The 21,668-nt window shown below is 44.1% G+C and overlaps 1 protein-coding gene across 1 annotated transcript in view; it reads right to left on the bottom strand.

Moving 5' to 3' along the window:
- Nucleotides 1-21,668, bottom strand: part of XPR1 (xenotropic and polytropic retrovirus receptor 1) — a 207,573-nt gene that overhangs the window by 7,414 nt on the left and 178,491 nt on the right. The window contains exons 12-14 of the mRNA XM_006272416.4: nucleotides 5,433-5,599; nucleotides 2,652-2,791; nucleotides 1,279-1,500 (exon numbers count right to left, since the gene is read on the bottom strand). Coding sequence (XP_006272478.1) covers nucleotides 1,279-1,500; nucleotides 2,652-2,791; nucleotides 5,433-5,599 — 529 coding nt within the window. The remainder of the gene's footprint in view (nucleotides 1-1,278; nucleotides 1,501-2,651; nucleotides 2,792-5,432; nucleotides 5,600-21,668) is intronic.

Below are 21,668 nucleotides of genomic sequence, written 5' to 3'. Positions count from 1 at the left end.
TGATATGTATGCATCAATCCCTAGATGGTTTGGTCCCTGGCTATATGAGGAACTGCCTCTTCCCAGAGCTAAGACAACAGCTTGCATAGGTTGAAGTGCTTGATGTAGCTATCTCATCATTGTGGCTGTAGAATATTTTCAATGGAAGGCCCTCAACACTAAAATTGTCTTCTACCACTTGTCTGACAGAGCCCCACCTTGTGTAGTTATCAGGGTGCGATGAAACTGCCACAACCTACATAGCCTTTTGCTTGAGAGAAGAAGGGAAGCAGAGGGGAGGATTTACTTACAAGTTGGGTGAATTCACTCTTGCATATAATTTAGATGTGTGTCAAGTATTCTAATAGTATAAAAGCCTATGTCTGTCTGTCTATCCGTAACGCTTTATTCATGCTCTGATTGGCTGACCGATAATGTGGGGGTGAAGAGAGCAGGTCTGGGCACAACGTGGGGAGTGCGAAGCAAGCCCAAGCAGGGGACAAGGCGGCCCACTATGTGTGTGTGGGGGGGGGGGGCAGCCCAACACAACCACAGCAGTAGCCAAGGCAGGGAAAGAACAGGCCTCCTACCCCACTCAGGCCCACTCCTCCCCCATCCCCCTCCCCTGCATCGGCCCTGAGCCCACTCCTCCTGTCCCCAAGCGGGCCCGACATGTGGGGGGAAGAGCAGGTGTGCCATGGCATTGGCAGTGATGGTGGGACCAGGGGAGGACCAGACCTGGGCCTGACACCGGGGCAGGGGGAAAGCGACCCAAGCCAAGGGAAAAGCTGGCCTGCCACAGCTGGGGGGTGGGACGGGGAAGGGAAACAGTGGGTCCGGCCCAGTCCAACATGGCAGCTGAAAGGGGAGGGGAGGAGTGAGCCTCCTCCCCCGCATCAGGCCCAGACCCATTCCTCCCCCACCCCTGCTCTCCTGCGTAGGCCCTGAGCCCACACCTCCTGCCCTTTGCTGCCGCCAGGTGGGCCTGGGCCCACTACTCCCCCCACACTGCAGCAGCCTGGCTTCTCCGCACCCTCAGGCCCCATCCTCCCGCGCATTGGGCCCAGGCACGCTCCTCCCTTCCCCCGCTGCTGCGGCGGGTAGGGGGAGCAGGCCTGGACCTCAAGCAGCAGGGGGGAAGGGGGAGTGGACCCAGATGGGGGGGGGGGGAGGGGAGGAGGGGGGCTCCATTCCCTGTCCCCATCATTCTTGACAGGCAATTGGCTAGTTTGCATATAATCTCTAAGACACCAGCATGAATAATAAATCAATCCATGCAAGCCTTGTTGTGCTACATACTGTGAAGCAAGGCGAGGTCGGCGTAGGGAAACACTCTGGCTACGCTTCCACTGCTTGTTCTTCTGGCGGTTTCGGACACCCTCTTCCTGGTCCATCATCTGCTCTAGTAATGTCTGATCATCAGCATTCAGTGGTGCCACTGAGATGTCCCGGACAGCACGGAACTCACCACAGTTGTTCAGATGCTCATTTTCCAGACGGAAGAAATTCCACACAAACCGGCTGGAAGGAGAAAAGTAACTGCAATGAAAATAAATCAGTCCCACTTTCATAGAGATGAGCACTTTTTTTGCAAAGCAGCAGTGCAGTCACATACATAGATATTACTGCACGCTCTCCCCTGGGATCACAAACTGCCCCTGGGAGAGCAAAGTTGCACCAACTGACCATCTGGAGAGAAGAGTGACCAATTAATAAGAAGCATCTACCACCACACCTCAGCTGAAGAAGAGAAGAAGCTTTTCTTTGGAGAAAAGCAGATTGGGCTCTCTGATTCACTGTTCCAACAGCAAGCATTAGCCCAACATTGCTGGTTCAGGGGTAATCCAAATATTACAACCGAAAGGAAGCATACTAAATTAAAAACCAATGCAGCGATATCCAACTGCAAGTTCTTTTGCTCATCTCAAGCAGCCAGGATGGGTCTCCTGAGACAGCACAAAGGTTCAGAAAACATTAATGTCCTGGGGGTGCTTGATGCTAGCCATATAAAATTGCATTTAACACTTGGGAAAGCAACATGATTTTGGGCAAATTTACAAATTTAGCCCTGGGTGAGACTAAAAAGTTGTGCCAGTGAAATGGTTTAAACTATGAATTTAACAAATCCCTCCAAAATGAAATTAGGACTAGGTCCACAGCAAATAGGATACAGTCAGGAAGAACCCAGGTTCCATACTTGCCTACCTTGCCTTACCACATGTGACAACCTTGTTGTGACAACCTAGCCTTTTGGAGGTTTCAGAACTCCAGCTGGATTACTAAGGCCCCTGCCAGACATTACACTTAAGGAGTGATTAACTGGATAATCACATCTTAAGTAGTGACCTGGCCACGTGATTAATGGCATGATAAAACAAGCAATATGCCAGAAAATTATTACACACGAGGGGCATGGCAGGAAGTGCAATTGTTGGAATCTGCATCAGATCCCATCATGCCTTTATTTTAATGTTTGTCAGGGGCCTAAAAGGATGCTATGCAATGTTCCAATCAAGCTAAGTGCTTTTTCCAAGCCCTAACCCTTTTTCATTTCATAGGCTTGTGACCTCTAGACTTGTGAAAAGTGAGATACACCCTTATCTTGCTGCTATTCTTTATGAAACAGAGTAAAAAACAGTTTGACATGAAGGGTTTAAGGTGAGACGCCTTACCGGAAAACCTCAAGTGGTGCAAAGACAGTAGAGATTATGTCCCCCGCAGATGGAAAGATTTGCATGGAGGTAAGAGAGATCTGGATGGTCCAGGCAAAACGTAAGATCACGTCTTCTATAATGGCACAATAATAATACGCCTGAGGAGCAAGCAAAAAGAGAGGACAATTCATCTTCCAAATTCTACATCTGCCAAACTAGTATAAAGACCCATGTCCTAACAAGCTTTCAAATTTACTTGCTAACTTTTATATTATTGCGATTACATTTTAAAGGCTTCTGAAGCAATCTCTATGACAGATGTCACACAGAGACATTACAACAGTACCAAGTTTAACACCTGTCCTTCACCTTCCATTCCCAGACAGAAGACTCTAAGTTTATCTAGTAAGGCAGAGATGATCATCAGAGATATAGATATCATAATGAAAGGGAGGTATATGGTTCTGTCAGTACTTAAATACTTGAGTTATCTAAGGCCTTGTCTACACAAAACTAGTGAAACCTATTTGAAAAGGATTTACAGTAGGGGTGTGTGTATGTGTGTATACACATTCATCAAATCTTAACTGGCATAAGCTAAATTGATATACAGTGCTAAAATGCTAAATGCTAAAATAAGTGTCCACCTAAGGAGCTTGCAACAATCTGTCTAAATCCGTTTCTACGAATTAGGCAAGGCCACACTTGTCCTTGTGAAGAACAGACCAACATTTATGCTGCTTACAAACAAAAAACCCAGCACTTTACCTTAAACCCAGTGCGCCCCTGCGCCAAGCCCAGCACATGGCCAGAAGAGGTATTGTGTTAGTTTGACCTGGCTCACCCAACATCTGTACAGATCGGGCACTTCAGCCGGGGTTTTTTGGCGCTTTTATCTAACAGCTGATTCAATCAGCTGTTAGATAAAAGCACCAAAATAACCCCTGCTGAAATGCCCGATCTATACACATGCTGCAGAACTGGGTTGAGCTAATACTGCATCTCCCAGTGAAGCACGGTTTGTTTGTTTTTTCACGTCAGCAGCCTTACTTCTTTTTATTCATTCTTTCAACACTGGTTTTCTTGCTGTTGCTGTTTACCCAGCACTTGTTCATTTACCTGAAAAAATTAACAAGTTTTTCTCTGTGCATTTGGTTTTACTGTACTTCTATATAAATGCCATGATTCTCAATGTACCCAAGGATGTAATAACTGCTCTATTTTAAATTCAGCATTACTTGTATATCCTCCTTTCAGTACTCAGGGGATCATGAAAATATAGAACACACTTACATCTTGGTTTGTAAGGAGGCTGAGACAGAGCCTTATGATTTCTATTGAATAAAACAAGCAGTATGATAACAGGAAGAAGAGGAATATTGCATCCTTCAACCATTTATAGATTAGTGTAATGTCCAGAAGTCACTTAGGTAGTATCATTCACTCATAAGAGAAGTAATGGAGTCTTATTTCTCACTGCTTACCGAAAAATAAGAGTCACACAATACTTTCCTACCAGACCCAGCGGGATATAAGAAAATACCATTCCATTAGAGAAAATGAGGATGATGCCAGTCCCCTCCAAAACCCTGAAGCACACATTACTTACAACTGAGAAATAAGATTTAAGGTTTAAGACTGAGAAGCTTTAAAACTCAGACACCCAGATATTTTTTTAACAATCCTACTTAGTAGTGACATGCTAATGTTTGGAATGAATGTATGCAGCACATACCTAAGTAACCCTCAAAGCAACATAAAATTAAAATGTTTTTCAAAGGCTAATTGCTAATAAAAATGTTTTTTTCTATGTACTATTCAAAAAAAGACTAGTTCAAATCAGTAAACTCAGAGGACAGACTCCCACACTCCATCCTTCACTTGGCCTAGTATCTAGTACCATGGTCTGCTATCTAATATGCTTATAAAAAAATAGTAATTATTCCATGCTTTGAGACCCACTGCTGGTGGGCCACATGAGCTACAGTATCTAGGGATGAGGAATGGATAGAGTGAAGGCTAACTTTTGTCACTCTGTGTTTCAGTTAGACCTTTATTTAACATTTATCTAGTTGTGCTTCCATTTAAAAACCCATTAAGAGATTGCACACAAAGGTGTGTCCACACAAGCAGGGATGCTTGTTTCCCCAGGGACAAGGAACGCCTCCAGGGAACGCCTGTGCCACGTACCTGCTGGTGTGCAGCAGGTTACCCCAGGTGGGGTAGGGGAGGCTTGGGGCCAGCACTGAGCTGGCGCCAGCAGCCTTACCTAGGGTCCTGGGGGCCTTCTGTGGCGGCGGCAGTGGCAATCCTGCTGCTCAGAGCCTGGATGGCAGCTGGAGTATGGCTCTGGTCAGCCAGGCTCTGGTTTTGGGCAGCACGCTGCTCTGCTTTTTTTTGTGGGGGGTTTTTTGACCCTGGGATCTCCTGGGGTCAAAAAACACCCCCATGCTGCTACCCTGCAGCACGCAAAACAGCTGAATGTGTGGTATGTGGCACCGCAGACATAATACATGGCCGCACTCACCTGGACGTGGTCAAAAAGGGTACAGAACATGTTGTAAAATATCCAGGTACATAAGCTGCGTATTCTCTTGCTGGTTATATCAAAATATGTTGTTTGCCTCTTGGTTTCTAATAATGTACGACAGAATGGTATTGTCTCTTTGGAATGTATGGATCACCTAACACTTTGCATCTAGGAAGTTCCAGTGACCAAGCAGCACGTGCCCTCAATCCAAACAGTTTTGATAAATCATTAGCAAACCCTTCCCAAATGAAAGTAGATTGTATACATACTTTCTGTGGGTAAACAATCTCTTCCCGAAGGAAGGTATTTTCGCCAGCGTTCTTGTCAAAGAGTCCCCAATCCATCTTCAGGTCCCAGATGAGGGTGTAGCAGGAGCTGATGAAATAGAAGACAATCCACAGGTAGAAGAACACTTGGGTGTCACTGTGGTTTTGTGCTGGAAAAAGAGAATAGCACAATTCTATAAAATTTGCCTTACCAAATAATAATTTTGTTTCAACTTCAAAGAGGCCAATAAAAATATAGTTGACTGAAAAAAATTCCCCAAATTCTAGTCAAACCAAAGTCATCTCTCTGAAAGAAGTACTAGAACAAGTTTTAAGAGTTTGATTCCTCCTCAAACTCTATTTGACATGCTATGTTTGGGGCCAAAATTGTTAAGTATGCCTATTGTTTGAACTGTGGTAAAGTTGTCATTTTCATTCTGTCCAGCAGGAGGAGGCTGAGAGTCATATCTTACCAAAATAGGGAAGTACAAAGGTGAGAAACAAGCTCAGTCATCACGATTTATTTAAATGACATTTTAGGTTACACCAGTAATAAGGAACTGTAAATTAGCACGTTCACGACTTGCAAAGCAGGATGAAGAGAAGAGCAATTCTACTGATCATTTCCGAGATAGTGTGGGAAGAAGCAAATGATCAGAAAGGAGACTTTGTAGTAGCGTGGCTGTTTGCAACCAACCCCAAGCAGATTCAAGTTTGAGTTTTAAACACTTGGAGAACACTTATTTTGGAAAGGAACTGGGGCTTAGACATTGCTAGTGTGTGGGTGTATTTTTGTAAACGAGAGTTATTTCACACCTCTAATATAAGGACACACTGCTTCCTCAACTCTGTTGAATTTCCTTCTTTTTCATGTTAGTCATCCTCTCTTAATTCTTAGCTAAAAATAGATTGCACTGTTAAATTTTGTTTTTCAATTAGCCACATATTTGGATCCCAAAAGAATGAATAAAAATAAAACATGTTAAACTGATTTCTCAAGATGAGAGATTTTGCATTCTCTTGTTACCAGGTGTCTCTCTCTGCAGCAACTGAAATTGCTCATTCACTGATTTGCTAACAAAGCCAATAAAAAAAATTCCAATATAAAAAGTGTGTCTATACTAATGAACTATGGCAGTGTGTTTACTCAGAGCATGGCTTTAAATTGATGAATTCCTTAAAGCTATCTACTGATGTAAAAAATGGCAATTGTTCAATTTGTCTTTGTTCCTCTTCTCAGTTGTAATAGTTAGGATAAGAATGTAATGTGTGTATGTGGGGCAATACAATAAAATTAATGGAGTTGAAAAATGACAGAGATAGCGTAATAGCACATTTTTTCCCATTATGTCTTTCAAGCTTTCTGGACACAACATGCAGGATATAGGTCAAATACACACGCACTCTCTTTTCATAACACACTCCCTAACCAAATGTATTAACGTTACTTACGCAGCAAAACCCGAGTCTCAAAATAACAGAACAAGAGAACAAATTGTTTTCCTCAGTCTTCTGCTTTGATGAGCTTCCTTGCTTTTGCGTAAGATTACAAATATTCAACTAATCTTCATCAAATAATCAGGTTTTCACTGGGGAGATGAGGAGTCAGGTTTGGGAATATCACCAGTATCGCAACTTCAGAAAACAGACTGCTGTTTAGAGGCTTACATAGAAAAATCCCTAATCATAGGGCACCAACATACTGGATCTACTAATACAGCCTTCCCACTCTCACATTCCCAAGTCTGAATCACCACAGAATAGATTAATGTTATGAACCAAGACCCAGATCAACCATTATTGGTGAAGGCTTCACACAAGAAGTGAGTGCAAGTTCTCCCTTGGAGTTTCCATTGCATTATTCTATAAATTAGGGCAGCTGATATTCAGTGGCCTGAAACCATAGTCCCTTCAAGATCTGTATAGGCCAGGGCCAAAAATAAGACTGGGTGTTCAAAAAGTATCCAGTGGGGAGAGATGGCTCAGAAACTAAGTCAGCATTACCTGACTTAGTGCTTTCCCACAGCTTAAAGGAGCTGAAAGAGAAGTGTGGGGACAGAGGAAAGCATTCCTTACCATGCCCTATTCTACATATGACAATTCAGTCACGTACACCTCCAGGGAGAAGCAAAGGGGAAATGACTGTTGGAAGGCTACTCTGTGCTCCCAAGCTGTTTCTCTGGAGCCTTCTATTCATGAAAAGGGATGGTCTGCTGTATATTTTATAGTCATAAACTACAGAACGAGAGCAAATCAGCAATACTGGAGCTGGCAATACAGCTCCCTACACAGGCAGTTTCAGAGCAAGGTGATGTCAAGTTTTAACACTGCTCAAAGCTAAATCAACTGAAGGGTTATTGAATGCAATTATTACAGAGAGAACACTCCATTAGGGACTCTTGCTGCATTAGCAATCAAGCTCAAAGGGATGTACTAATTTTCAGTTACTCATCCTGGCTTCAGCTCCCCTTCCCTCCCCATTTCTAGGAGTATTCACTCATCAGTGCTTTGGATCAAAACGGCACCCTCCCCATCTCCATTTTCTTTCTAAGCCATTCATTATATAGATAATTTTTTCCTGTAAATTCTACTAAAATACCAGTCTTTTCTCATTACACACACTAAACAGGTCTTGTCTTCAGACTCCATCCTTGGATACCCTCTCTCCATTACTTTTCTTCTTTTCCACCTCTATTTTTCTCTTGCCCATGATTCTGTTTGACACCTTCCTTCCTTGTGTGCCCTCATTGGTATTCAGGTAGTGTGCAGAAAGATGTTACTGCTCTAGGCAAGCAATTATATCTCAATCTCCACTGGCTGGTCCTCACGGCCCTCTTCAATGCTGCTCAGAAGGCTGGAAAATCAAGGCATTGATATTCTGCCCAGAGGTTCCATCTACTACATGCCTGCCACTTTTGCAGAAACAATACATGCTGGGTCTGTTTATGATAATTATCAGGGTCTATTTAAGCAGGAACAGTTCACCCAGTGGTCCTTCTTCATAATGAAGTGTTGGAAGCTGCTAAGAGCATAGTCACGAAAAGTGATTCAGGGAGGAAGAGAAAGTACCCTGGACACCTGCTATCTCATAGCCTCTCTGTAGTCAAGAGAGAGTGATTCCATTACTGTGCTTGGACTGCCCATACAGTTAAGGGACTGCAATGATTTTCTGGGATGATGTAGTCTTTAATCTGTCCAAGCCAAAACGGACCCTTTGGCTCAGGAATTGCGAGGTGACATCACAGACCACAAAGAGCTGATCAAAACTGCATTCTTAAAGAGGTAAACTGTCATAGGAAACAGTTTAATATTTCAGCATGAAAATTTGCAAGCATACAATGTGAATTTCTAAGCACTTCCAAGTAAGCAAGCTACAGCCTTATGCAATTCAGAAGGGACAAAGGCTGCCCAACTTCCTAGTGTCTTGAAGTAGTTCATGTTTCCTTTGTATGTAAAGCAAAAGGTGCTATGGTGGAAGGCCAATTTGCAAGTTCTGCTAAAGATTGTCCTTCCAGTAGAGATCTTGTACAGATACTACACATTGCTCAACACAGTGTCCCAGAGTAGCAAAAAGTTAAATAAACAACAACATGCTTCTATACTCTGAAGAGAGCAAGACCATTGATGCTATCCTGTAGCTGTCACAAAGCAGGGCAAAGGCAAGGTGCTGCTGGCAATAAGGGCTGTGTGAAGCTTCGGTCCCTGACTGGACTCGGTGGAGATTCAGCCTGATTCAGTGGCTGAATCTCCAAATCCAAATAGAATCAGAGGACCCTTTAATCTCACCGAAATGAATCGGAACCCTCTGAATCGATTCAAAGAGATTCGGAAAGATTCAGCGATTCAGACATAGACACAGCTTTAAATATTTTTTCTACATACCTCTAGGTAACAGGCAGCTTGTGAATGCTGTGATGCTGGGGCACATGGAGTGTCCCACAGGAGCGGGGGGGCGGGGTCCCCAGCATGCTCAGCAGCAGACCCAGAGGTGGACCAGAAACACTTCTGGATCCAATGAGGAGTGCATGGGGGGGGGCCCTCCACACCGCCCCTGGCTCGGGGACTCATGCCTCCTGGGTCTGGAGGGGCACCCAGGGCTCCCCCATGGCCAATTGCCAAGTCAGGAGGGTGCAGGGGGGACCCCCAGTGCGCTCTCCGGCAGACCGGCAAGTGGGATGCTCCATCTGCCCCAGCATCACAGTGTTCACAAGCTGCACTGATACCTCGAGGTATGTAGAAAAAACATTTAAAGCTGTGTCTATGGCTGATCGCTGATTCTCTGAATCAGCATTGAATCTTCAGATTGGGATTTGGCTGAATCAAATCAGGGACAATGATCCGAATCAATTAATCCAATCACTGTCCCCGATTCAGGCCAAATCCAAATCGAATAGGGCCCGCTTCACACACTCCTTGATGGCAACAGGAACTGCCATTTTCTGTGTGTAGTAAAAGCTGGAGAAAGAGCCTGAATTCCAAAACGTGCTCCTAGGGACGTTCTCTGCTTTGCATCTTGAGATAAAATATTAATTTAATTTCTTCAAATTATAATCCTTTCCAAACACAGTCAGGGAAAGGACCATTTTCTATGCACACACTAACAGTTAATACCACAGTGAATGCAGTTAGTATTGACTTTGCTTCCAGAGAATGCTATCTGTTTACCCTGTTGAATTATCCTGAAGAGCATAAACACTGTATGCTATTCAATACAGCAAAAATCAATGCCATGTATTATTGAAGAATTTGCTTTGAGCACAATAGCCTTCAATAAGCATTCCTGGTGCATTAGTTGCCGCATCTAGTAGCGGTTTTTGCTGTAAGAGCCATGATAATCCCAGACTTCTTAGTATTTTTATCAACCAGCCTTCTCAGGTAAGCACTGCTCTGCAATATAAAACTGACTAAACTCTAATAGTTGTCACCAGCTTGAAACAAAAGCCTCTCAATCACCAAAAAAAGTGCCAAACCTAACTTGATCTAAGGTTAGAACTATAGTCACAGCCCAAAATAAAAATGAATTTGTTACATGCTAGCAATTAAATACCATACAAACTGATAACAAGGTAACTGCTATCCAGTTAGGCAGTGTTACCCCCAGAGCTTTGAGTCCCACCATCCCACCACTTGTCCCAAGAAACAGACCAAGGTTTGCCTTGGGATAACTCCTTATTCCCATAAGCCTCAGTTCCACTGCCTTTATAATGGACCTCACAGCTGCAGCAGGGGAATCTCTACCAGTTTTAGTTTCCCTTGGGTTGTGAAAGAATTTTAGGTCCCCTTTTCCATAGAATGAACTAGCCTGGAAGATCCACTTGCATGGAGAACACTCGTTCCACAGGCAATTGCTAAGGAGCCAAAAGGCCTCTTGTGGCTAAGATCAAGTGTAGAAGACAACAATTATACAAGCAAAACTGACCCCAAGTTTGGAGACCGAAAAAAAGGACAAGTTTTTTACCTTCTCCTCCGGCTACCTCCTACCCCCAAGAGTCCTGTCAATGTCTCCAGAAATCAGCTTTCTTGCTGATCCTACCCAATGTGGCTGCTGGGGCCTGGACCCTTCTCCAGCCAGGGAAAAACCTGAAGACTCTTGATACCTTACAAACAGCCCTTATAATACCCCCAAGCCAGCACTGCATCACCAGCAGCAACGTCCAAATTCCTCATTAGTCTCCAGAATCCTCCAGACATTTCTCTCCCCGAGACATCTTGCATTCGTCTGACTGACGGACAATTTCTCCCAGATGCCTTTGCTATAGAGTTGATTTCTGCATTACAAGCAGACAATAACTTGGGTGCCCATCTTACCAGTGACCTCTCTTGTCTGTGACTAAGAGTGACAATTGTCCTTGCCTTAGTATCACAATAGCAAGAGAGAGTTAGCAGTTACACCTACTCTTTTTTCCTTAAGTATACACCCCTCAGTTCCTTGGCTAAACCAAGACCAAAGTCATAAAGTTATATACAGAGAGCATAACAATTAGGGCTCTGTGAAGCTTCAGTCACTGATTCAATTTGGTGGCAATTGGCTCGATTCGGCAGCTGAATCTCTGAATCAAATCAGGAGACCCTTTAATCTCTCTGAACCGAATCAGAACCCTCCGAATCAATTCAGAGAGATTTAGAGAAATTCGATGATTCGGACAGACACAGCTTTAAACATTTTTTCTACATACCTCAAGGTACCAGGTGGCTTGTGAACGCTGAGATGGTGGGATGGATGGAGTGTCCATGGAAGCATTGGGGGGGGGGGGGGGGGGGGGAAGGGGTTCCCAGTGCACTCAGCGACAGACCTGGAAGTGGACCATGGAAGTGGACTCTGCAACAGACCCGGACTCCCGCCCCCTGGCTCAGCAACTGGTGCCTCCTGGGTCTGGGGGGGCACCTGGAGTCCCCCCACAGCCGATCACATAGCCAGGAGGGCATGGAGGAGGGGGATCCCACACACACTCAGTGGCAGACCCAGAAGTGGAGCGGAAATACATCCAGTCCACTTCCAGGTCTGCCGCTGAGCACACGGGTGGCTCTCCCACGCTCATGTGGGATGCTCCATCTGCCCCACCAACTCAGCATTCACGAGCCACGCCTGGTACTTCAAGGTATGTAGAAAAAACATTTAAAGCTGTGTCTACGGTCGAATCACTGATTCTCTGAATCAGCATCAAATCTTTAAATTTGGATCCGGCTGAATCGAATTGGGACAAGCGATCCAAATCAATGAATCCAATCACTGTCCCCCGAAGTGGGCCGAATCCAAATCGAATACAGCCCGTTTCGCACATCCCTAATAATCTATACAGTGATAACAGCAACATAAATGGACACAGCATAACATGGGCTTTTCAAGGAGACCACATATGCCAGATCAGTGAAATAAGCACAAGAAAATATTCATGATACCCCATGAACCTCCTGACCATAGTGTGGTTTGTATCAGCTATCTGTATCTGTATTACACAGCAGGGTAAATGTGATAAACAGGCAGAAATTACTCATATACATGAAAACAACTGTCAGAATGACATTGTTAATGCAACCCATAAGCACATTTACTGCCAACCAGTATCTGCTTGAAATCCAGTTTTATGGATCCCATAGGAAGTCAGCATATCAACAAGGAAGTGATAGTACTAGCCTAACAACAGGGGAAAGAGGTCTCTAACAGCAATGCTTGCATATTAGAATGGATTCTGTTGCTCCTGCAGGGAAACAGCCTATAGACAATACACCTTTTTAATCTTTGGTAGGTACTGTCAAAAGCAAAGGTTTCACGTGGAAATATCTTCATTGCAAATCTTCCTAATCTTTTTATGGTCTCAAGGCACCGTGCACTGCAACAGGGCAAGATGTGCTGCAATAAGAAAACTAGCAGGAGACAATACCAGTATTTCTTCCATCAGAGATTGTGCAAAAGTCATTCAGCCTCTTTGTGCATCAGATTTCATAACTGTAAAAGACTCAAGAGAGGCAAGGCTTTCTGGAATAACTTTTACTGGGCCAACTTTTTGGCATCAGATGTCCTTCCTCAGGTCACCTGTACCTGAGGTCACTTGAGGAAGAGCACCCAATACCCAAAAGCTTGTCTAAGAACTCTCCCAACTATACAATTGGTCCAATGAAAGATGTAACAAGAAGTCTTATCTCTTGGACATTTCCTGGCCATCACAGCTACAACAACACTCCAACCCTTCTATACCTGTAAAAGGGAGTTACCCCTTATGACCTTCATAAAGAACTTTGGTTTGGAGTAAAATATCTATGAAAGTCTGGACCATTATTTGCAGGGTAGAAGAAATGCTGGTTTCAGAAGTTTGCTTATATAAACCGACACAACTATTTCGCCATTTATGTTTGTAGCACAATCAGGAGAGATATGCTTTAATTACAAAGAAGAAACAAAAAAGGTGCTATAATTTCTGTCAGACTGGGTCTGATCTCTTTCCTAGTGACTTCTCAAGCACATTCATGAAGCATGATTTATTGGTGTTCAACTCTTGCAGAAGATGCATTTTCCTGTACATTCTCTTTTAGAAAGTTTTGGTTAAAGGATCATCAGGTCAAATACTGTTGTGACCTATCGCCTCTCAGAAAAATGATTTACGAGTTGGGTACATAGAGACATTTGGAAAGTTAGGGGGAGGTTAGACCGAGTTAAAAATGACCACCTGATCCAAAGTAAGTCTTTGAGGGGAGGAGAAATCTGGGGGGCAAGAGAGGTCTATGAGGAGGATCAGAAGGATTGGCGGGGCTAGTAGGGTCTGTGGGAGGTTCATGGGGACCAGATGGTTTGGCAGGATGGGAGGAAGAGGGGACTAGCAGGGTCCACAGGGGACCCTGGAAGGGGATGGGAAGACTCTCGTCCTCCTCCCCCCAGACCAGGGGCTATATTTAGCCCCACCTCTTCACACACCCAGATGTACCACCACTGGGACACCTACACCTCCCCCCCAACTTACTTTGATCACCTCCTGACACCAGCAAAAGCTGATAAAACTAGCCCTGAGAGCAGCTGGTAGGATGAGCGGGGGGAGGGATGGCGAGCATGGTGGGGGAGGGGCTGGCTGGCTGGTCTGGGGGTGGAAGCAGTAAGAAAAGCCAGCAGCTGGGCTTTCCAAGCTCTGGGGCTGTGTACAAAAATTCAGTTAGATTGGTCTCTCTAGACTCGATCTAAATTAGACTACCTTGGAGGGAGGGCTAATTCAGATTGGGTTAGCCATTTTTAGACTGATCTAAACTTCCCTAAATTTCTGTAAAGTTCACACTTAGATCCACCTAACTAGGGATCTAAGTGTAGGGTCTGCACCTGCGCAAACTAAGTTACATTGGGTGGCCATTTTTAATGTGATCTAACCTTCACGAATGTCTATATGTATCCATTGTGGTCAGATGCAATACTCCATTACACAAGGCTTGTAAAGTGCTTTGGTAACCTCTAATTCAAAAGTAGCATTCAAGTAGCAAAATAAAAAAAATACCGCTGGAAAAATTCGAGTTTTGCAGCTCTGAAAGGAAAAATTACTGACTTGTGATATAGTATATTGCTTTTCTTAGGAAGTTCCATTACAAAAAGACCTTTCCCATCTTAAATGCTCATGAAATGAAAGACAACTACATCATCCTTCCTTCTCACACTTTGTTCATTAATCCTGTCACTTTCTGGTCACCATTAACTGAAGACTATATTAAGCAGTATAGAGACAGTTTTTGAAATTATAGCTGTTAAAATTCAACCGTCTCAAGTCTTGCAACCAATTCAATCACCCTGTTGGTAGGACAATGAGATTTCTTCCCTATTGTCAGGGTACTGAAACTGTGAAGGGTTTTATTTGATGCTGATAGACCTGATACGAGGGAAAAACTTTCTTCTAGAATTGTGTGTCTTAGTTGTGCAGACCTTCAGGGTTTAGCAGTGTTCCACAAATACTTAATACTACCCTGGAGATCTTTGCCACCAAGTATATGCTATGGCCTCAGTCATCTTGCATTTCCTTTACAAGGAATACATGCTGTAGGCAAGCTGTAGACTCTTTGGACAGACGGTTTTGGTCCCACAGCAACCTGAACAAAACCCTATTGTGTTGCTGCTCCTTCCCCCCTCCCCGTTCTACTCTTAAGTCCCTCTAACATGGCATCAGAAAGGGTACTTATGCAATGAGATTACCTAGCAATTTAGTTTTCAGAAGCCAAGCTAGCTAGCTGATAGTCCTGCAATGGCAGAATTGCCAAAGTTGGAACAAGGTCAAAGGCCACAATGAAAATGTTTGCCCATGGCAATGCCTCAGATTCTTCACTAATGACGCTGCCACTGCACTGACTGAAAGGATCAGAAAGACTGGCTAATGAACACAACTCATTACTGAAGCCCTCCTGGGCATGGGAGGACAGGGTTTCAAACAAAATTCATCCCTCCTCACAACAATTACTGTGACAGACATTGCACATTTTGGCTCCAAATTATCACCTCCCACTTGCTCCTTTTCTAGAGTTGCTAGCACATTATGCAACTGTGAACTAGATGAAAAATATAAAGAAAGAAACCAATACATTTTAAAATTAGTTTGAATTTCTCCAATAGGTCACTCTTACTTGTGCATCAAAAGCACCAGTGATACCTAACAATCCAATTAATCAAATTCTAACTGGAGGAAAGATACAGATGAAAAATTGGGAAATTGGATCAAGATAACAGTTTGAAAACAGGATCTGACAAGTACTGACTTCAGTTTTCTATTAAAATGTTTTTTTTCCATACAAAGAGTTCCATTAGAACATATTTTTTGTAATTTTGACTATGGTCTTACTAATAGCCTCTGGACAACCACTGGATCTTAGTTCACCTTGTCCTACCAACTCTTTCCATTCTTTCTGCTGAAAGAATAATCTTCTAGTCAAGTTATCCCTAGTTACTGTGGGACCGTCCTAATTTCTCTAGCAGTTGTCTTCTATGCAACTCTCAGCATCCATGCCATGGGGGAAGAAGTCAGACACCGGTGTATCTGAGTACAATTACTAGTTCCATGTATCAGCTTATTAACTGAACAGGGCTAGCTAATATGCTACAAACTGCAGGATGCAATCTGGGATACCCCATAACCTATCAGCCTGGTGTATTCAGCAATGTAGAAACTGGCAACAAACCATGGAGAGTTCAGACCAAAACCATCCGAGGCACAACTATATTATGCAACTCTGAGTATCTGTACTCCTAAATTCATCATAACTCAGCAAAGATAGCTGGGCTACAGGTCTTTTGATATAGAAGATAAATTACGTTAGCATGGGAAAGTAGCATTGTCTGAATCAGAATGATGGGGAGAGACTGAAAAACTAGCACGCCCATATTTTGTGCCTCTACTCTTCTGTCCAAACCCTGCTATAAGCTCCTCTCCATGGTAACAAGTGCCCAAATTCTGTACTTGAAAAATCCAGTCACTCTAAAGATTACTTGTTTGTTTTTGCTGTGCTTTTGATGAGGTCATGTGACCCACGTTTTTAAACTAGTTTACATTTTCAGAAACAAAGCAGAGCTTCAGATGGAGAAAATCACTTAAGAAACAGTAAAATCTTGTACAGAAGCAGCACCTCTCTTATGATGCAGCTGTCTACTTATCTTCTATAATTTTTAATTACTGTCTGTTACTTAGACTGCTTAATTAAAGAAGTGGGTGGAAGTTATAATAGCTTAAAATAAACCAGGGAATCTCCACCATATTTTCCAAGCTGCTGACAGCAACCCTTTCAGCATTCTTATTATTTGATCAACTGGAAAAGGCATTGGGAGCGGTATGAAAGAAAGAGTGATGACTCAAGTTTCCAAACCATGTGGATTAGTTTTGGAAGAGCTCAGCAGAGGTTAATTAATAGCTGAATAAAACCTAGGCCACAATGACTCTATTGGGCAAAGATATTCAAATAAAGCAACAAAAATGCGGTTTAAATCACTTCACCTTTTACTTTGGTAAAAAGGTAAAACTTCATACTGCTAATTTTAATCTGGGGCAATTGTTACTGCTTATGACATTCATGAAAAATCAAGGTTAATGAAGAAACATACATATTACAGCAGCAAATAGTATAAAATAAGAAAACAGGCAGAGCAGCGGGTAAATGACAATAATGCGACTCAAGGAACTTATTTATTCAAACTCAGACTAGATCTGTGTTTTCTGAGAAGATAGTACAAATTAGGTCCACTTAACAGAACTGTGAACAAAACAGGAGGTAGGTGTTTTTCAGTATGTGACAATGCAGGAACAAAACAGCATCAAGCTAAACAAGAGAAGAGACTAACGGCATCAAGCTAAACAAGAGAAGAGACTAACATTAAAGGCAGGCAGAATTTCTTTATTTTAAAAAATCATGCCAACACTACACAGCAACTAGTACTCGCATTTAACGTGTAGCAAGAAAGCAGAATATACTTTTCAGTAAAGCTGCTAATTTAATTTTTTTTTGTGCTACAAAAATAAATGATCACATCAGGTTAAACACAGCACCATATTTCACAAGTCAGACTAAACTATAACTGAATGAGAGAAAGAAAAAAAGGAAAGTTTGCCAGCACAGGTGCAGTTTATACCAGCAAAAAACCTGGTTGGCATAGCTTATATCGGCTGTCCAGATGGAAGCAGTTATACCAGCCTAAGTACTTTTTTGCTAGTATAATTTATACATGTACACTAGGACATACCAGAATAAAAATGCTGCAAAAAAATCAATCACATCCCTCCCTAATAAACCTCATTATACTAGCAAAAGTTTCTGATGAAGACCAGCCCTTAATCATTCCCTCACACTGCAAGAACCTGCAAGATGCCTTAGTTTTTGTAAGGATTAAATACAGCAATCTCTGGCTAGCTCTATGTAAGGGTAATATCAATACAACAACGTGAAGGTATGACTAGCATGGGTAGGTATATGTATGCTAGCTTTAAGCTAGCTGGCCCTGATCATATTAGTAGTACAGACATGACGGCACAAATATCAGTGGAGGCTACCAACCCAAATGCAACCCACCAGGCATCCTGCATACATATGTCAGTTGCTAGGTAGCTTAAAGCTAATATGAAAACGCCCAGCTATGCTGCACTCACACACATATTTGACTGTGTAAACATACTCAGTGAGACCATATTTACACAATGAGGCTTCCTTGCCATCCTCACCCCTTCACAAAGTACAAAAGTACTGCAAATTCTTCCCACAGATTCTTAGTGTTTGCTGCTCCTGGGAGGCTCTCCTTCAAAGCCTTTTGTTCACCGCAGTTAATTTGAGTTGTATGACTTCTCCAGCACCCTTAACTCAGATGTAATTTCTAGGGATGCACCAACAAAGATTTTGGAGGCTGATACCCAATATTTAAGGAGGCATATCAGCCAATACCAATCTGATATTGGATATACAGCTGCCTCCAGCTAGTAAGTCCAGTGTGGTGGAAGAGAAGGGAAGGGATGTGGGGGGGCAGATCAATCCCCCTGTGGTGAGGGAGGGAGGGGGCAGGGCTTGCCCAGGCGGGGTGGGGGCATGGGACGGAGGCACAGCTCGTGGCGGGGTAGCTCCCACCACTGCTGGCACCCCGGGAGGGTGAGAGGGGAAGGGGGAGTATCTGACCCCCATATCTGCATGGGGCGGGCAGGCAGGCTGGAGCTGGCACTGCGCAGGGCTCTTCTTGGCAGGGGCTAGGCTTGGAGAGGGCACCAGCAGCGCTGGGAGGGGCTGCAGACACCCCAAATTTCACCACCTCTCTGGTCCCGGTCCCAGCCCCACGCCACCAGGCACAGCCAGGCTCCATGGTCTGTCTCCACCCATGCGCTGGGAAGAGCCAAGGCTGTGCTGGGTGGCAGGCGGCAGCAGCTGCACTGGGAGCAGAGCTGCGATGAAATCTGGTGTGGCTGAAGCCCTCTCCCAGCGCCATCAGTGCCCGCTCTGAGGCTCTTCTGGAGCTGCACAGGGCTCTTCTCGGTGGGGGTGGGCTCGGAGTGGGCACTGGGAGGGGACTGCAGCCACCCCAAATTTCGCTGCAGCTCCGCATCCAGCACCACAGCTGCCGTCAGCCCCCCAGAGCAGCCTTGGCTCTTCCCAGTGCATGGGTGGAGGCGGGACATGGAGGGCTGTGCCTAGTGGTGTGGGGCTGGGAGCAGAGCAGTGGTGAAATCTGGGGTGGCTGCAGGCCCTCCCAGCGCCCAGCCCCTGAGGAGAAGAGCCCCATGCAGCACTGGCTCCAGCCCATCCCCCATCCAGATCCAGGGGGAACACCCTTCCCTGCCCTCCAGGGGTGCAAGCAGCGGCAGGAACCACCTCTGTCCCACAAGCTGCGCCTCTGTCCCACACCCCCACCCGGGCAGCACCTGCCCCTGCCCCCTCCCTCACTGCAGGGGCACTGATCTGTCCCACCATATCCCTTCCCTCCCCTCTCCCCTTCTGGCTTACCAGCTGGAGGCAGCTCTCCATGCTGCCAGCTGTGTTCTGTGCTGTGCTGCGGCTGTGTACAGCACGGGCATTTATTGGCCAAATAATCAGCCCCACTGGGTTAATAACCAATACAACAAATTTTCTTTATATCGGCACCGATCCAAGATCGGACCGATATATCAGTGCACCTCTAGTAATTTCACTTTTAACCTGATCTGGATGATCTATAGGCTACAGCTAGAATTAGTACAAACTGGTGATCACAGCTAACATGACTAAGAAAAAAAACAGGGGCATATGCAAATAACATACAATACAACCTGCACACTGTACTTACACTGGATGAGCAACTATATAAAGAATTTATTAAGTTTTTCAGTAGGAGACACAAAAGAACCAAACTTTCTCAATAAGACAAAAGCTAACGCCTACTGGCTTATCTCATTTCTTTTCTACATACAGATACAATATCCTCTCACCCAGATATCCATAATGTTCTTATAAGTGTACAATTTAAGAACTCCCTCTGAGCTTTCAACACCCTCTTCCCATCACTGGCAAAAATCCCACAGCAACTTGGTCCCAACTCATCCATGTGTACACGCTTCAAAGTCTGAGAGCAGCTGCAAATTGCTTAAGAGTACAAAATACACAGCAAAAAGCAGTCCAATTGCAAGAGCTATGACATATTCAAGGCCAGAATAAGAGTTGAGAACAGCCACTAATGTATCACATCTGACCTTCCGGAGGAGATTAACAGCTTCTTTTCTGGCCTGCAGGTTCATAGCTACCATTCCTCATTCTTAAATCAGTGACTAGTATATCTTGACAACTGTTGATCCTCTGGATCAGGGTGTATGCACTAGAGATCTGTGCAACCATTACCCTAAGACCTTCAAGTGCATACACCTAGGCAAGAGTATGGAGGGATGAAGGCTGCTCTAGACCTACCATCCCCCTTTAGACCTCTGAGGCAGAGCCCAAAGACCAGACTGAGTCCAAATGTTCAGTGCCTTGATGGTTGTAGCTTCTGTCATAGAGCAACAGATTAGAACTGCTGCTACTTGCCTAATGCCTCAGAGAGGATGCGTTTCTGTCATGGTGATGTCTCTTAGTCTTTCTCCAACCCAGGAGTACCCACAAGGCAGTGGGGACTAGGGTTTTGAGGTGCCCTATACTCCCCTTACTCTGGAGCTTGCCACACCATGGTATTTCATAGGAGCTACCCCACCATGAGTAGCTCCACCATGTTGCCATCAAGCCGTCCAGTTGGATGCAGTTTATGGTCATCATGTATATTGAATTCATGAGTGTATCAAGAACTAAGTTACAGGCTGCATGATGTTCTGTATGAACAATCAAGAAGAACTATTTGAACTTACGCTTCACTGCGGAAGATTAATTCGATTTTTGATTTTTATAACCTTTTGTCATAATCATCATCATCCTCACTTTATGGTTCATGCATCATTGCCTGTTCCAACTTCAAAAGCTTTCACACCATTGTTTCCATCTGCTTTCTTCTTGTAGACTGCAATGGTCTGGCCTCCGGAATAAGAAATTTAATTTACATAGATACATCTAGCTCAGGAGGCCAAACTTTTCAGACAGGGCACAAGAGGTCATGCACTCTATTTTAAGATTTGACGCTGGATGCAAGAGTCTAGTGCTAAGTACAGACAGTCAAAAAGCCTGAGGCTGAATCGATTCAATCTTTGCAGGTTAGTTTGCAAATATTCATCATTTGAGAAGTGAGCAAGTTGGAGCTTAATCAGAGAAAGGTTGTAAACTATGAGTCTGTGGATGACCCTCAGGAGGCACATGATATTTTTTGCAATTGAGGGCTGTATTCCAATGCCTGTGATAACTCCTAGGCTGTGGAAGGAAACTGCATGTAAATTGGTATAAGTGATTGGAAAACAGTTCAAATCTGTAACACAGCAGAAGCTCAGTACACATAAACTGCTTTCAAAATAGCCAAAACTGGTTTAAGATTGTCATGACCCAAAGGTATGATTTTGTGTGTGCTTTGGCACTAGAATTATGCCTGTGGGATTACAGCTTCATTGCACGGTGGAGTTTTGCTGCATAGAGAACCCGCGTGCAAGGGAAAAGTTCCCGCCACTTTGCAGCTGTCTTTGCAGGGTGAATTTCTCAAGTTGCGACAGAAATGCACGGTGCAAAGGAGTACCCGCCACCCATATGCAAATTTGTTCCCCGCTATTGGCTAATTCTAAATTATTCCTATGTGGCAGCTAGTGATTGGCTTGTTAGCCGTATAAGAGGCTTGAGCAGTTTCCGCCCAAGCCGAGGAGGACTCCGCATCGA

The sequence above is a fragment of the Alligator mississippiensis genome, chromosome 5, assembly GCF_030867095.1.
Source record: "Alligator mississippiensis isolate rAllMis1 chromosome 5, rAllMis1, whole genome shotgun sequence".
In the NCBI taxonomy this organism is placed as follows: domain Eukaryota; kingdom Metazoa; phylum Chordata; order Crocodylia; family Alligatoridae; genus Alligator; species Alligator mississippiensis.
Note: the sequence above shows the minus strand (reverse complement) of the source record. Positions and strands in the feature narration are given on the sequence as shown.